The 16,216-nt window shown below is 38.6% G+C and overlaps 1 protein-coding gene across 5 annotated transcripts in view; it reads left to right on the top strand.

Annotated features, from left to right (window-relative positions):
- EPHA6 (EPH receptor A6) overlaps positions 1–16,216 on the top strand; it is a 564,169-nt gene that overhangs the window by 301,047 nt on the left and 246,906 nt on the right. For all 5 annotated transcript variants that reach the window (XM_080374572.1, XM_080374573.1, XM_080374576.1 and 2 more), the window contains one exon: positions 11,564–11,719. In XM_080374572.1, coding sequence (XP_080230698.1) covers positions 11,564–11,719 — 156 coding nt within the window. The remainder of the gene's footprint in view (positions 1–11,563; positions 11,720–16,216) is intronic.

The raw sequence follows: 16,216 nt of genomic DNA, 5'->3' as shown, positions 1-16,216 counted from the left end.
TGCTAACACCAGCATTGCAGAGCAATCATATGCTATGGGTTTGCATTCATTTTGATCATGAGATACACAAAGGAGCACCTCCTCATAGAAATGCTGCTTTCACTTTTATGATATAAAGGTAACTAATGTGCAAAAAGAATTAACCACAAAATGGATCTGATATCTGCAGACCATTTTCTCCTCTTGCAGAAAGAAATACTTGATACAGTCTAATGCCTGTTTGCAGTCTTCTGATAAAGTAGGAATCATCAGCTGGACATCAGAATGTAAATGATCCTGTGAAAACAGCCTTCATGGCCTTCCAAGTTGGACACTAATTCCTCTTGAAATGGTATGGAGAAATTCCAGCAAACACAGGTTCCTTCCACAGTTACAATAAATAATATTTCTTACTGCTGTTTTTCAGACTTCTCTTTTGTACTGTTCACTGCAGTGCTGAGGAACTTATCGCACTCCTGCCTTATCCCTCCCCTCAAAAAGCCCTTCCAGCTACAATTGTAGCCTAACCACTATTTCCACTTTTCTTTATGAAAAGAAATGTGATACGCTAAACAGCTCCCAGCAATGTTAAATAAATGACTCCTTATGTGCATTATGATACGGTGTCCTTGGTCTAACGGATTTTCTTGATTTCCATATTGCTTTAGTCTGAGGACTACAGCAACAACAGTTTCCTTCTTTTATTTTTGGAAGTGAAAAAGAAACCTACAGAAGAATCTGTCCTCCTCAGAAATGCAAGGAGGGGTGTGCCACTGCAACATGCATGTCATAGAAGTAAACACGCTCCACTTGCTTTATAGGGCGCAAAATCTTCCATTTGGCCTTGGCTTGTGCATCAACCGCAAAGTAAACATATTAAACAGAAGTTATTAAAATTTACCTGGAGATTCAAGGATTCTCTCCACTATTCTGACATGTGCCAGTGAGCTTTCCTGACTAGTGCTGGCTGCTGAGGTATGCTCCCCCTTTTTGGTCCTTTGTGTTGCGAGTTCCCAAATAAATCAGGGCAGCTGAGTAGAGGAATACTTCTTTTACCCCAGAGATATCCTGCAGCAAAGATGCCGGGGTGCTGACTATTACAGCTGATTATCTAGTATTTCAGTTTTCAGGATTTGCATAGGTGCAGAATACTCGTTGGCCTTGCCATTGTTCCAGGTCACTCAGATACCAGCTTTATACTGGACAGGACTGAAGGAAGAAAGTATTTTCTTAAAAATAAAGCTTCGTAATAATGGAACAATGGTTTTAAAATTAAGAGGTTTTACAGCTGCTGTGAACAGATTTTGGGAATTACTGGCTTCTACCATTTACTCCAGCACTGCATTGCCCTGAATTGTTCTCAGGGTTACATTTCCCCTGCTTTTGTAGTTAAAGGTGGTTACTGGAGATGCTGGAGATGGCTGCTTTGAGGTGCAATATTTTCCTTCCATTCTTTTCCTGCAGAGCTTCCTGATCTCAGGAGTATGTACTATTATATTGCAGGAAATTACTTCCCTTCTCTTTCACTGCTGTCAGGTTCCTTGATTACCATTTCTATTGTGTGCCTTAATTAGCCTGACTGATTTCTTTTGTTCACTATCTTCCTAAAACACAGTGATATTCCTTTAAAAATTATGCAGTGTAGAAAATAGTATTTATACAATCTCTTTAAAGATTTATGTCTAATTGTGGATTTTCTATGGGGTCTATCCATAAAATATCAACAGCAATAAAGACTAATTTGGGTACGGAGCAGTGCATTTGAGTATGCATAGTTCTAACCGCCAAAAATTTGTTATTTCAGGGATCCCCACAACAGAGTCAGCAGCACAAAGCAGGGAAAAATAGTTGCTTGCCCCCTCAGGGAGGTGCATCCCGTTGTTTTCATCTCTCTCTTCCATCACTAATATATAGTACCTCAGCCTTCCAGCCATTTTTGTCAGTCACCATTTCTGTGAAACATCTTGACTCTTTGTTCTTCCCAATTCCACAAATATAACCGCGGTGTATTTTAAATCTGTGGCTAATAACGGCCTGCCTATATATTATTGGCGCTTTTCACATCATTGAGACACTTCAAGACAGTGTGCCAGGTGAGGACCTTCCAGCATCAGTGTCCCTGCTAGAAACTGCTAACAGAGATCAGCAATAACTGTGTGAAACAGGCTAGATTCTGCCTTTGCCACCCTTACCAATTAACAAGAAATCTTTATGGCCACACAGAGTAAATTTACAGTACATTTAGGCACATAGGTTTTCATTGCATGGAGGAATTCGAGATTATTGCCCCTGTAGTGAACCAGCTTTGGTGGTCCTGCTTGAAACTTTTGAGCCAAAGTTTGCAAAGGTCTTGTGTACATGTTTTTTAATGCTGGTACCTGGTGACAATGGCAGTAACGCAGCGCTGCAGTACCGTGGTAGCACAGCCTCTGTGCAGTTTAAAACTGGAGTCTTCTCATTCCAATAGCTTCTGGGGGTTGTCTAGGCAGCCTTTTTATTGACTCAGATGCCAGAAATAAATATGTTTCTCTCAAATCACTAACACATCTTCACTAGTCAGTGGATAATCACTAATTTCTTCCAGACATACCTAAGTGGCATGAAAGCTGCTTTTGTTTTGGCTTTTAACCTGAGTTTATTTTTCACTGTTGGGGCTTACACGGGCATACAAAAAAGGACCTAACAAAAAAACTGTACAGCCATCTCTGGGTCCCCCTTTAGGAAGGTGTATCTAAGCTAAACACACACACAGAACAAGTTGCAGTAAGTTGCAGTATAGCGACTTTGTCTAAAAAATTAACTGTATTAACACATCAGTACAGTTTATAAAATGTGTTTAATGAGTAATTTTAAAAGTTTGCAGACCCACTGTAAAGCAGTGCAGCCTGTATTATGAATACCTTTTATTTTTATGGATATGGTTAGATGTGTAGTTTCAATCCTTTGTTCAGTGTTTGTTTCTGTGAAATGAGCTGCTTTTCAGCTGCTTATAATTTTGCCAGTTTTGTGTTCATTCAGGCTGAAACATCCTTACCTGCCATCAACCTGTTGCAGCAGTAAATTTCATTTAGTATATAAAAATAATTCCACTAGTGCTAAGAATTAAATGAAAGAAAAAAAAGTTTTGTCAGTATTGAAAAATGGTTTTTCAGTATTGAAAACATTTTCCATCTCTTTCTTTGCGTAGTACTTACGTATTTAGAATCATATTATTAATTTCTAGTCTATATGAAAGTGTTTAGGATGGTCTTTTTTCTTGAAAATATAAAAATGAATCCTTAGTCAAGATTTTTTAAAGAGGAGGCTAACAATATATAATGTACACCTACAGGAGAAATCTGTAAATAATGTGACAATTGCAATGGGTAGGCAACCTATGAAAGTATCCTGCTTGTGATTAACAAAAAAAAAGAGCAGCAGGTACATGTATTATTAGTACATTGTCACTTGCCTCCATCTTGCCTGTAAGTTAAGGGGAAGCTAGAATATAGAGAGTCTTCCTGCCAGGTCATTGAAAATCCTTCTATAACTAGGCAACGATAGTCTCCAGCAGCAATATTAAAAGCATCTTAAGTCACTGGGCAATTATTACTCCATATGTGAAAAGCGAAATTTAATAAGATAGCTTGTTTTCACGCTGCAAAGCAATTTGAGTCACCTCTGTTGCAAACAAAATGTTTCTCTTTGTTGTTATCAGAAGTCTTTAGCTGCCAACTTAAAAGTCTTTGAAAGTAGTTGACAAAGTACCTTAAGAAGTGCAGAATACTATTCACCTGTGCTGTGTAGTACAGACCCCAGCTCTTTGATGATCTATTGAATTTTATCTAGTATGACAGGCAGTGATAAAATTAATATAATTGACTGTTCTCCTTGTCTGTGTGAATTTTTTGGATAAACCACAAATTCTTTAAAAACGTGGTGTGTGACCTGAATCATTGCTCAAGTTACTGTATTTCAACTAATGTTTTATAGAGAGAAAAACTGCACTGATATGAACTGAAAATACTGTTTGAAACATACCAATTATCTTCTGTCATTTGTTCTAATCAATTCAATAAACAACCTCAATAGCACATTGAAATACGAGAATGAGAAAATAAATCACTGGGGGGAAAAAGGAATTATCACAAAGAGAAAGAAAAATTAATGAAATTTACCTATCTTCATTATATAGTATGTTTGAGGAAGCAGCCTTATACCTGCATCTTTTTCTTTCTTCTCCCTTGTTCCTCTGTAAAGTCAAGGGTGTGCATAGTGCTCTTCTTTGTCTTCACCTCAAAGAACAGAAATATAAGAGAGCAGAAGACACTGGCAAGAGAAGAGATTGACTGGAGCGTACGAACACAGATGCATTTAAGCGTATGCCGAAGCACATGGAAATATAATCCATCAATTTTATTACAAACAAAAAAGGAAAAACAGTTTATTGTCCCCAAAAGTTGGGTCATTTTGTCACTAAGTTTCCTAGGGGTTCCTGTTTTCCCCTTCTTACCATCTGTAGGAACTGAACCAAACTAGAGCCTTGCTTTCTTGATACACCATGTCTTTTATTCTTCTGGTTTCAACTAACCAGCATGTTCCATAATTCATAATCTGTCACAGCCAGTCTTTCTGCAATGGGTCCTTTGTGATGCCTCATGTTTCTTGCAGCTCCTTCTGCACAGTCTCACTGCTGGTTTGAACATGACCCAAAATGATTCCACTCTCTTTTCTCACAGTTATGACCTGAATAAAACAAGGATCATGTGACAAAAGAAAAGACATGGAATTATTTAATCAGCTAGTACTCACAATCAAAAGTTGTCCTCATAGCTTCATTGTCCAGGTCCTGTAATATCCTAATCTTGACTTTGTGATCATATACTGCCTTTTGTAATATAAAAAGTGCATCTTCTGTTACATTCTTTTCTCTTGTTCTTTTCTATACACTTATTTGATTTGTTCTTTCCTAGACACTTTTACTAAACTATAAATTGTTTAAAATAATATTATAGTTCCTTGTTTCTGCACAGTGGTAGATTAGAAGAGACCTTATTGGACTGCCCTTTTTATAGTGATCAGGCACCAGAGGGGTAAGAGAACTTTAAAACTGGAATAATTATATATTGACAGAATATAACAAATATGAAAGATGTCAGTCTCATAGTGCATTAGTGAGTTTCGGTAAGCAATTTCAAAAAATGCATGAGGTGGAAAAGCATAGCAAATTATGCGTTTCAGAAAGATTAAAACACCTCTTCCACAGCTACTGATGGTTGCCATTCATTGTAAATGACAACAGAGTGTTCTGTATTTTAATTTGATCGATGAGTCCTCAGCAAGCCATAAAAATCCTATTTGCATGAGAAATACCTTCCCACACACAGACCAACAGTGTCAGACATGCCTAAAAGTTGCTCCAAAGTTTCCTGTGGCCTCCCCTTACTTCAACTGCCTTTAGAACAGTCGATTCAGATGTTGTAAAACTGAAACAGCTGAGAACTGGAATTGGCTTGTTTCTTTCCCAGTGACACACTCCCACAGAGGAGTGAAAATGCTCCTTTTTTCTTTTTTTTTTTTCTTTTTAAAGCAACGAGGTTTATGACCACTAAGATGACCACCATGTTTGCATTCTCTGGATTTTGCGTCTTAACATTATAAACCCTGCAGGCTGAGGAAGAAATTAATGGCCATAACAGCCTCAAGCAGTAAAGACTCTTCTGCAAGAGAGCCCGCAACTCCATGTTGTAGTAATTGGGCCGAGACCTTATTTACTGGACTGGGAGATTCAAAAGATCTTTAAAAATCCTGTCTCCTCCATCAGGAGATGAAACCGTGGCTCCTGGCTGCGTGAATCCTGCCGGAGAGCAGGCCCGCGGCCGCCAGCCCTCACACGGGCCACCCCCAGCTGCCCTCCTGCCGTTGGATGTGTGCCTGGTTTGCCGGCTGGATCTCACTGCAGTATGGCGCTCTCTGCACTTCCTAGATTATATATCCAGCTATTTGAGGTGGTCAGGGCGCCAGCAGCGATGGAAGCGGTGGGCAGGGCCTGTCCCACCACCACGGGCCTTTGGTGGCGGGCTGGGGCACGGTGTTGGCCCGCGGGTGGCTGGGCAGGGCCTGAGGCTGGGCAGGGCTGTGCCATGGCGGAGTCATGGACCTGCCAGGGACCGAGCCCTCAGCCAAAAGCAGCTACTGACCTGCGGAATCAGACTCCGCAATTTTATCAGATTGTAAAGTAGGTATGTTTATTCAGCGTTGGGCAGCACAAAGCCGTGTACGCCAGGGGCAACAACTTGCCTCAATTTATACAATCAAATGTCCATATACATAAGGTTTCCAAATACACCTATACATATTCATGACCTGTCTCCTCTGAATATTAAAATTAGTTCTGAGAAGTCATTTCCATAAGTCCCTCCCAACTGCCCTTGCCTGGTGCCTTTTGGGGGTGGTCGTGGGGGTGGTGGGGATGAAGGCTTGGTAGTCTCCCTCGCTCTGAACTTTTTACCTTCTCTTTTTGCGCCAGCTCAGTTGTTCCTTGGTCTTAATCCAAACTATAGAGTTGGTTTTAGCTAGTTCTCATCATGAACTGTCCCTCGGGGAGGGGGGGGACTGTAGACTCCTTGCTTCAGTTAATTTACCCAATGGTTAGTAAAACAAAGCATTATCAACAACAATCTAGGTAACAGAGCTACTAAAATTTCTTTAACCCCTTCCCTCACTACCACAGTCAGTGGGTGTAGAGGAATGGAGGCAGTGGGTTGATCAGCACTGATAACATGCAGATGTGGCCTTGCCTCAGCGGCAGTGGGTTGGTTGACATGGGTGATGTGCAGCTGTAGCTCGTTCCTGCTAAGTGGTTAAATAGCCCTGAGGCTTGAGGGAGAGGGGCTTAGATGGAGGGGGAGCAGTATGGCCTGGCCTCTGGAGGAAGGAGGTACAGCACAGACAGCAGAACCTGACTGACGGTAAAGCCTTGTAGCAGCCTAATAGTTTGATTGTGCCGCAACAAGTGGGGGGGGCCTCAGCACCGCTCTGTCAGGGTGGCTTTCCCTATGGTCCCAGCTGGATGGGGACACACTCAGCTCCGCTGCCTCTGAGCCCCCTGCCAAAGCCCTGCAGGGGGGTGCGCTGGGGGCCCTTGGGGTGCTGACGGCCATAGGCGGGCCGTGCAGCTGGGCATGGGGAAGCGTGGCTTCCCACAGCATCTTGCACTGCAGGCTTAGCTATTGGCAACAGCTAAGGTCATATCACATTTGAGACAGTAACTATACAGTGCACTTCAAAAGTTTTTCCACTTCAGTAGCTCTGCATATAACGCCAATGAGGCTAAACCGTGTTGCAGCTCCTTGATTAAATGCCTCCTTCCACTCCCTGCCCAGGCTGGGAGGCTGGCAAGCAACGAACTGCTTGCTTTTAGGAGTTCACCGCAGCTTTGCATAGCGTTAAATTTCTCTTCAGATGCACCTATGTATAATACAAGCAAAACTAAATGCCATATATTAATCATTAAATAAGGAAAATAGTATTAATTAAAAAGTCTCTAGAGTTTAAAAACCTTGTAGCCAAATCCTGATACAGCTGTAGTAAAGCATGTTTATAGATGGTGTTATCTTTTGTGAAGCAAATTAACTTATCAGTGCTTCTCTGACTGATCCCTGGTATTTCATTGGAGAAAACTTTAGTGTCTTTGAATTGTTCATTCAGATACCCTGCTAATTATTTAACAATTAAGACAATATATTATCATCCCCCAGGCTTTACAAAAGTCACATATCATACAGTTTGTATAATTAGTAACTCTCAAAGTCACTTTTGTTAGATAATGTTAGGGAAAATAAAATGCCTGCCAGTGATCTGGAAGGTAGAAAAAAATACTCTGGTAACAATGATAAAAACTTCAGATTTTTGAATAGTCATCTTTAGAAGCTTTTTCAGACAGTAGCTTTTCATAGTTAAAATTTTAGTTTGCACTAACTTATGCACAAATAATTTGTGAAAACAATAGATGCAATAACTATTAGCTAAGTGAAGAAAATTTTGTGAGAAACACTGAAAATACTGATTCATCAACCCATACAAAATGAAAATTTCTGCATACATAAACATCTGGAACAAACCTTTAACTTACTTGTCATATATTTACATAGGGTGCAATTTTGCACTGGAAAGATGACCTTTTTTCCTTCTCCAAATACAAAACCACAACCCATTTATAATTAAAAGTTACTGAGTTTCTGATTTGCCCATCAAGCAATTTGTGTACTAAGTAATTTTGTGTGGCTGAAACCACCACAGGAGAATAAACAATGGAAAAAATAGGAAGCTAGGCAAAATCTGAGGAACTTGGTTAATGTTAAGCATGTAAGTAAGCCTATTGATTAATCCCTTTACAAGTCATATCCTAATCCTTATTTTAGATAGCATGTGACTTTAGAACTCTTGAAGTTGAATATGTCTAATGCTTGATATCGCAACCTGCAGTCACACACAGTGATTTACATGCATTAATGCAATCTGAGCTCTCATATCAGAACATTTGCTAACCCCAGTTTACAAAATATTATGTATATATCAGAAATTACAATGGAATGCATATACTGTTGCCTCCTTTGTGCAAATTTGCTGTAAAATTCAATTGGAATTGCTGTGAGCTGCAGTTGATTTACAGTGGTCTAATAGAGTCTTCAGCTACCTGAATACACCTAAAACCAAAGGAACAGAGATTATTTTTTTTTTCTTCAGAGGCAGACGTATGTCTGAAGTCATAGCAATCGAGGCATTTCCTAAATGAGCTTTTATAAACCAGGGTAGTAACTGTAGTGCTTGCAGATTTTCTGTGGAAAATGGTAGCTTTAGCAATTGTTTTTGTTAATTGTGCTACTGAAACGCAGTATCTGTTAGCAGAGTCTAAGCTTAGATATGTAGGGCAGCTGAAGTACTGTATTTCATACTTGTGCTACGTATTTATTGATTTTGATAAAGTAACAGTTTATTTTCTTTCACCTTGAATGTTGGCAATCAGCAATGAGTTATCCAGAGGTGAGTTATCCCAAGCTTGTGACCATTTAGGGGTTTTCAGCTTGTGTTATTTTATCTTGTATATAGATGGCTGGGGTTTTATTTGAAAGTATCGAATAATCATGGTTGTGTGATTATACATTTGGATGGGGAGTGGGTTATCAATACCTTTGTAAACTCATCCATAGGAGAGCTTCCCTGAGTGTCTTCCTCTGTTTCAAAATTTGTGGTGCATACCTGGATTAAAGGTTAAACATATTTGGGTTGGCTTCAAAAGAAGTAAAAGGGTCATCCATTCCCCCCTCCCCCCCGCCATCTTTTCCATGAGCATATATGTGCTTTCTTTTGAGACATACTATATCAAACCCATAGTTGCTTTAAATACATTACAACATACCATTTCAGAATAAAACATTTACTATTTAAAATTGGAAATTAATCTCCTCCTTGAGTTTTAGTTTGGAATAGTGAATTGCTTGAAGTTTAAACAAAATATTTCTCTTGAAAGAGAATGCTGTTTCTTTTGATCCAAAGTGGTTTGTCATTTTGGGGGATAGAAGAGAAGACAGAATGATTTCAGAACTGACAACCATGAATTTCAGAAGTAATAAAGATTTTAAAGAGCACATATTTTGCTTTGACTGAAACTAACTTGAAATTGCCAACTTTTTCATCACAAACTTCTTCATATTACACCACGTGTATGAAAGGTGGCTACTAAAAGCAAGAATTTAGTAGCCATCCTTAGATAAGAATTCGGGCATGAGAAAAGGAAAAAGAAGCAGGTAAGTGTAACACCCTTCCCCAATTTTGCTTTACCTCATCTCTTCCAACCTTCCATCAACCTAAGAGGAGTCAGTGCCTACAGCCTATATCTACAATGCTGCTGTCTTTCATGCACCAAACCTGCTGTCTCCAATCAGTAGAAAATTACCACTCACTATAATCACAGTTGTATCAGACCAGTAGCCTTCTTTCAAGGGAAAAATTCCTGCTGTTCCCACCCCTCTTATCTCTAACACCAGAAATACTTTGGTTTTTTTCCTGGTCAGTGACAGCAAGGCAGGATTCCTCCCTATTCAGCAAAGTCAGAAGCACATACTGGGAGGAGAACTGCTGAAATTGTTGGGTCAAAATTAAGCTCTTTAAAATTACATTTGAAAAATTGGCTCTTGGATTCTGATAGGCAATCAACTGTTACCTTTTCCAGTCCCATTTTTCACTCTTTTTTCCTTCAGCTACTAGTGAAACTGTTTTTATATCATGTGAGTCTTTTGGAATCAGAAGCAAAAATGATCTGTGTATATGTTGTCTAGGAGTTAATACTTTTCAGTAATTAACTTAATATGAACTTTCAGTGAATCCATAAAATGCGTACTTTTGCGTACTTTTTAAAGAACACCTCATTTTAATATTCTTATTTGGTCTTACTACAAGAGAAGGAAGCACTGCCTAGTTCCTCTAGCAATGTAAAGAAAATAGTCTTGAATATGTCAAAATGATAAAAAGCCACATGATAATTATAGCAACGGTTTCCATCGTACTGCTAGAGCAGTTAGAAGGAGTATGAGTTTGTACAGTCTGTACATGTTTGAGTTGCTCTTTCATTTGTTTCAGTTCTGTTTTCAGATTGGGAAGCCTGAAGACAGTAACTGCAATACATGCTGGCATACGTAAATGTGGTAACTGGCAGGAGAAAGAAAGAAATCTCTGTTTATACATGTGTGCTGAAGTCTGAGGATAGTTTTAAAATAATATTTCAGAATGCAAACCTGGCAGGTTTATGATAGGGTTTATTTTGAAGAATTGTTTCTGCTTTAAAGGCTAACAAAAGGCAGGTAAGGTGGTGCTGTGGCTAATGACAGGGACCTTTGCTCTAAGTAACTGAGGATGCAGCGAGCTCTGAGCACCGCAGCATCCCCCATCCCTACAGCAGCTACTGTCCAGGTTGTTTCCTGCCACAATTAAGAGTAGCCTCCAGCTTGCAGTAGTTCATGCTAGAGGGTATTGGCATCTCCTCCCTGCGTCTGAAGGTGGTTACGGCACCACCTCCCAGGCTCTTGTGCCAACAGGGTGCAGAGGACCCAGCTGATGTGACCCTTCTTGCAGAGTCTTCTCAAGGGGCTGTAGGCAAGTCAGACCCATCTATGAATAGGGATGTCATCCTTGTCTCATCAAGGCATTGTGAGGGTAAACATACTAAGCATTGCAAGACTCCATTACTTAAATAAGGAAGCTATATAAATAGCTTTGGGGGATAAGAAGTTACCTCTTTCTTATTAACAGGTGGAACTGATATAAAACATAGATAATGTGCTTTTGTTTAGTGGTACTAGTGAAACTTGCTAGATAAGAATTTCAAGTAGCAGTGAGGACTATCTTTAAATTTGGAAGCTGTCTCTTTTAATGATTTCCTATTATATACCAAGAACAGATCTATTTTTTTTTTTTTTTAAGTCCATATACTATAATAAAAACCGTGAAGAACTGTATGATCAAAATAGCATTATAACTGCATGGAACAGCTTTACTTATGACCAAACCTTGCTTCTATTAATGAAATTTATTTTCTTGTTTGCAGCTTGCAGGCCTGGATTCTACAAAGCATTTGCTGGAAATGTAAAGTGCTCCAAGTGCCCTCCACACAGTTTGACTTACTTAGAAGCAACTTCTGTCTGTCAGTGTGAGAAAGGTTACTTCAGAGCCGAGAAGGACCCACCAACTATGGCATGTACCCGTAAGTCTGATCAGTACCAGTGTCTGCAATTTTAATCTCTTGAGCCTCATTTATTTATTTTTATATTTTTAAAAAAGGACATGAGTTTGTACATTCAGTGAAGAACTCCATGTAAGATAACCAAAAGATTTTTTTAAAATCAAACTTCAAACAGTGTACTTCTATTTACTCTAGATATCACTAAAAACACGTTTCTTAGGTTGGTGACTTTTTAGTGTATAGTTCTGAGAGAGAATAGAATGTTTGTAAGCATTGTCATATGGATAACAATGTTGAGTTTTAACTACCAGTGTGTATTTTAAATACATAAAAATCCACTTGTACAAAAATTTTCAAAAACCAGTCACATAAAGAAAAAAAAGATATGACACTTTTCTGTCTCTCCAGATTTAAATGAAAATTATAAGGCAATATCATCCCAACAGAACTGAATAAAAACTAAACTCTCTATAAAAACACAAGAAAATTAGAAAAAGAAAAAAAGATATATCCAACAAAGAGTTATTTCCTTTTATACAACTGTAATAATGAAAATTATTTAGATTTTTTGACAATTGTGATTTTTGAATAACCTAAATTTGTCATTAAGACAAAACTGATGCGCATCAATCTAGGGGCAGAAATTCTGACTGAGAAGAGATTTTTATTACTTTGATCAGTGTGCTCATGTCTAGAAACATACAGCACAAATTTTCTTCTCATGTAATAAAATATTTCTCGTAGAGGTTCATATGTAGTTCATTACTCACTGGGATTCATTTATTGATCATGAAGCTACTATATCTGGGAGCAAAGAGCAGCATTTAAAAATTTAAAAATCCATGGGTGAAATCCTATATTTACATATGAAATTCTATTATTTAATAGAGATTACTAAAATCAGTTTGAAAAACTCTTAACATACCTAATTTTCTGTGTAGCATTTTTTTAGCTCTTTTGGTGAAGGATTTGATTCTAGTATATTTTATGCCACCGTCCTCTTGTTAAAATAGTTATAAAAAATTTATATATTAAGTGCATGGAATATTTTAACAGACTAAGTGTACAAAAAGCTGGAGATAAAAATATAAAAACAAAGTACTCTTGCAATAACCATTAGTGTGTAGCCGTAATTTTGTTATGTTTACACTGCGTAAGGCAGCACCGTGTAAAAATAACAGAGCTGACGTAATTGAACAGCTACTACTACTAGTAGAATTGAACTACTTCCTGTGCTTCAGGAGGTCTCTTCAGATGGCACTGTACTGGACAAACTGTGAATATACCAGGTGATTTGGAGCTGATTTACAAAGTCGTAGGCACTCTGTAATCCTGAGGTCATTATGTGGACCAAGACATGCATCCACTAAATGGGAGTGATGTTCGCCAAAAATGGCATTCCCCAGATCCAAGGCACTTAGCACAAAGTTGTCTAACCATAAGGTTTTCAGAGGTGAAATATCTACAACAGAAGCCTCTAGTTACTTAAGGGACATGGGGTTTGGAGAGGCACCCCAATCCAATGCACACAGTCTGCTGCCAGCTCACTCTGGAGCAAAGCACATAGGCCTATTTGCACAAAATATATGAGGGAATAAACACTGTTGTTCCAGACTTCCCATAGGAGAATGATGATTACAAATAATTCCACTCAAATGAGTGCCCCAAGCACAGGCCATTAAAAACGTACCCACAGAACTAACACACATCCCAGGCGCTCTTGACAGCCTCATGCTTCGAACGATGGTTTCACTCATGCATTATGCAGATGCGGTTCCACATTATTTATAAGTCATTGATTTTTCATCTCCAAAAGACAGTTCATCTCTGAAAAAATTACTCATACATGGCATTATGTTTCCATAATTGTCTTTCAGGGCACAATTGTAAACCCTGCTACCCATTAGTATCGATAAGGTAGGGAGGAGCATGAGGGCCCTGTGGCATCAGGGAGCTGCTGCCTACAACATCCCGGTGCTTTCACAAAAAAAAAAAAAAAAAAAAAAAGCAGGGTGTGAAGAGCTGCTTTGGCCAAAAACTGTCAGGGAAGACTGACTGCCAGACCTCTCCATTCCTGCCGAGGATGTCAGCCAAAGCAACTGAGTGAGTGGAGGCAGGGAAGAAATCAACCGCAACAGAGGTACCAGTGCCCCACCTCACCCCAGGTTGGGAGAAATAAATAATGGAGACGGTGAACCATGTTCTAGTTTCTGCCTTGCTCTTGGTTCAGTGCCACCATATATTGCCTGTCATTCAGCCTAGACAGCAAAGTATCAGTACTTCATTGACTGTAACAGCAGATGTATTCATCTTACACCTACAATGATGATTATTTCACTAATTGTCAGCTCTGCAAATGACACTGAGACTCTTGACAGGCAGACTGCATTCTTATCTTGCACATCATCAGTAATGAAGAATCTGCAGGCCAAATTATTCCCTAAGTGATATCTTTAGCCCCGCTGCTTTCAAATTATGCTCTCAGTTATTAAAATTATGTTTCTGTCATAAATACAACCTTACTGCCTTCGGTAGGTCTGTGCAGATGTGGCTAATTTAGATTTAATAAACAAAGGTAGATATGAGTAGAATTTAGATTGTTCCTTCCAAACTGTCATGCTTTACTGTAACAAAGAGAGTTGAAAAGTTAGGGGGAAAAATAGCCAATTTGACTAAATAGAGAGAAAAGACTGCAGTAAGAAAATGCTGTTTCTGCATAACCACTTTTGGGGCAGATCTTCATTTTTTTGTGTTTATTTGCAAATTTGTATCCTGACATGTGAGATGTGAAGTAAGAGATTAGACAATTTTCTTGTGATTTTTTTAGAGTTGTTCTTCAATTGAACTCAGAATGAATAGTGGATCTCCCTTACAAATTTATTTATATTCAAACATCTTGAACCAACTGAATTCATACCTATTGTATTTGCTTCCCCAAATCCTGCAAAGCAATATGCGTGTATTTTATTCCATTCCTGTATAGGGTTAGACAGTATTCCTCACTCAAATTTTTCCTGAGTACTGGAAAACTTGCATATGCAGCATTATGGAAAATAAAGACCTTGATTTAAGAGACTATGAAATTAAGAGTTTAGCTTCAAGCATCCACTTTTTTCAAGAGCTTCTAATCTAATTTCATTAATTCTGTGAAAGTGCCTACTGTATGCTTTTCCAAAATTGTACAGTTCCCATTTTTATTTCATGTAACTGTATTTTGTAAGAGTGTGCACTTTGCAGAAAAGCAAAGAAATCTAATTTTAATAAAGGGAATGAAAGTTAGATTAGGATATATTGCTAATCTCTTTCTCCTAGGTTTTTTTTTTTGTTTGATTGGCACTTCTTACCAATCTCTTGCTGCTACTCTTTCTCCTTATTGTATTTCTTTACCATATACGAGTACTCTATCAGTGATCTCTCTGCATACACAGTGAGCAACAAATAGCATCATACCTAATCCCCTGTCTGATTACTCTGTACATAAACTAACATTTCCCACCATAATGTAATTGGATAAATTGATCCATCTTTTCAAGGTCAGAGGCAGGCAGGCTTATATTGAGTGTCTGAGTCTGAATGCATCTCTTTACATGTTATGCTTAAATGATTTTGAACCCAACAAACTTAAACTCTGTTCAATAATCTCTGTCACAAACTATATCCTCTATTTTTAAGTCAACACTACTCCATCATCAAAATCAAGCAATGAGCTTGAATCCTTCCACTTTACTACCTCTATTGTTATTTTATATATATATATTTGTTCGCAATTTATCGTTGCACTCAGACTTGAAGTATTGGTTTGTATTCACTGGCTTCCATTCTTCCTGCCTGCCTCACAGAATAAGTGATTCTGAAAAGGAAGACATGTGATACAGCATTCTACATCAAGTGACACTTATTTATGCTACATGTATGTATGGATTTAAAAAAGCAATTATGAATTCACAAGGCACAGCAAGATGCTGATCCTGAGTATTCTCAGAAGTCGATGGTTAATTTTTGCCCTTCCACTGTAAATTCAGTACTCAAATAACACACACTTCTGAGCGTCCAATAGTTGGTAATGGGCAGTTCTCACTTAAAAAGCAATAGTTTTTGCCAGACAGTCATCACTGTAGTGTTTAACATATTGCATTGCCCTCACTAGGCTTCTGCAGCACTGGGTTTGCTCCTCTCTCCTTCCATAAAGGGCAAAATACACTTCACCTTCACAGAGGGAGAGGGCAGGCAAACCAAAATGAGGCATAAACTCAGCTCTGTTGCTTTTGGAGCGGGCATGCTTCTCTGCAAAACATCAATGCCCATCTACTCCACAGAGGGCGTAGAAATACATCTTACATTTTAATTTGTAAATGAAGCAAAAGACACCACTCACAACTTGGGCTGCATTTCATCTAAGAAACAGAAGAGCTGCATTATTTTTTTTTAATGCTTATCCATGTGAACTGTGTTTTATTCTTTTGCATAAAATCCAAAGTCGTGAATTTTTCTGTGAGGAAAGGATCCATCAGTTTCACC

Source organism: Falco punctatus, assembly GCF_963210335.1.
Source record: "Falco punctatus genome assembly, chromosome: 2".
NCBI lineage: Eukaryota > Metazoa > Chordata > Aves > Falconiformes > Falconidae > Falco > Falco punctatus.
The sequence above is the reverse complement of the archived record's forward strand: the minus strand, read 5'-3'. Positions and strand labels throughout refer to the sequence as shown.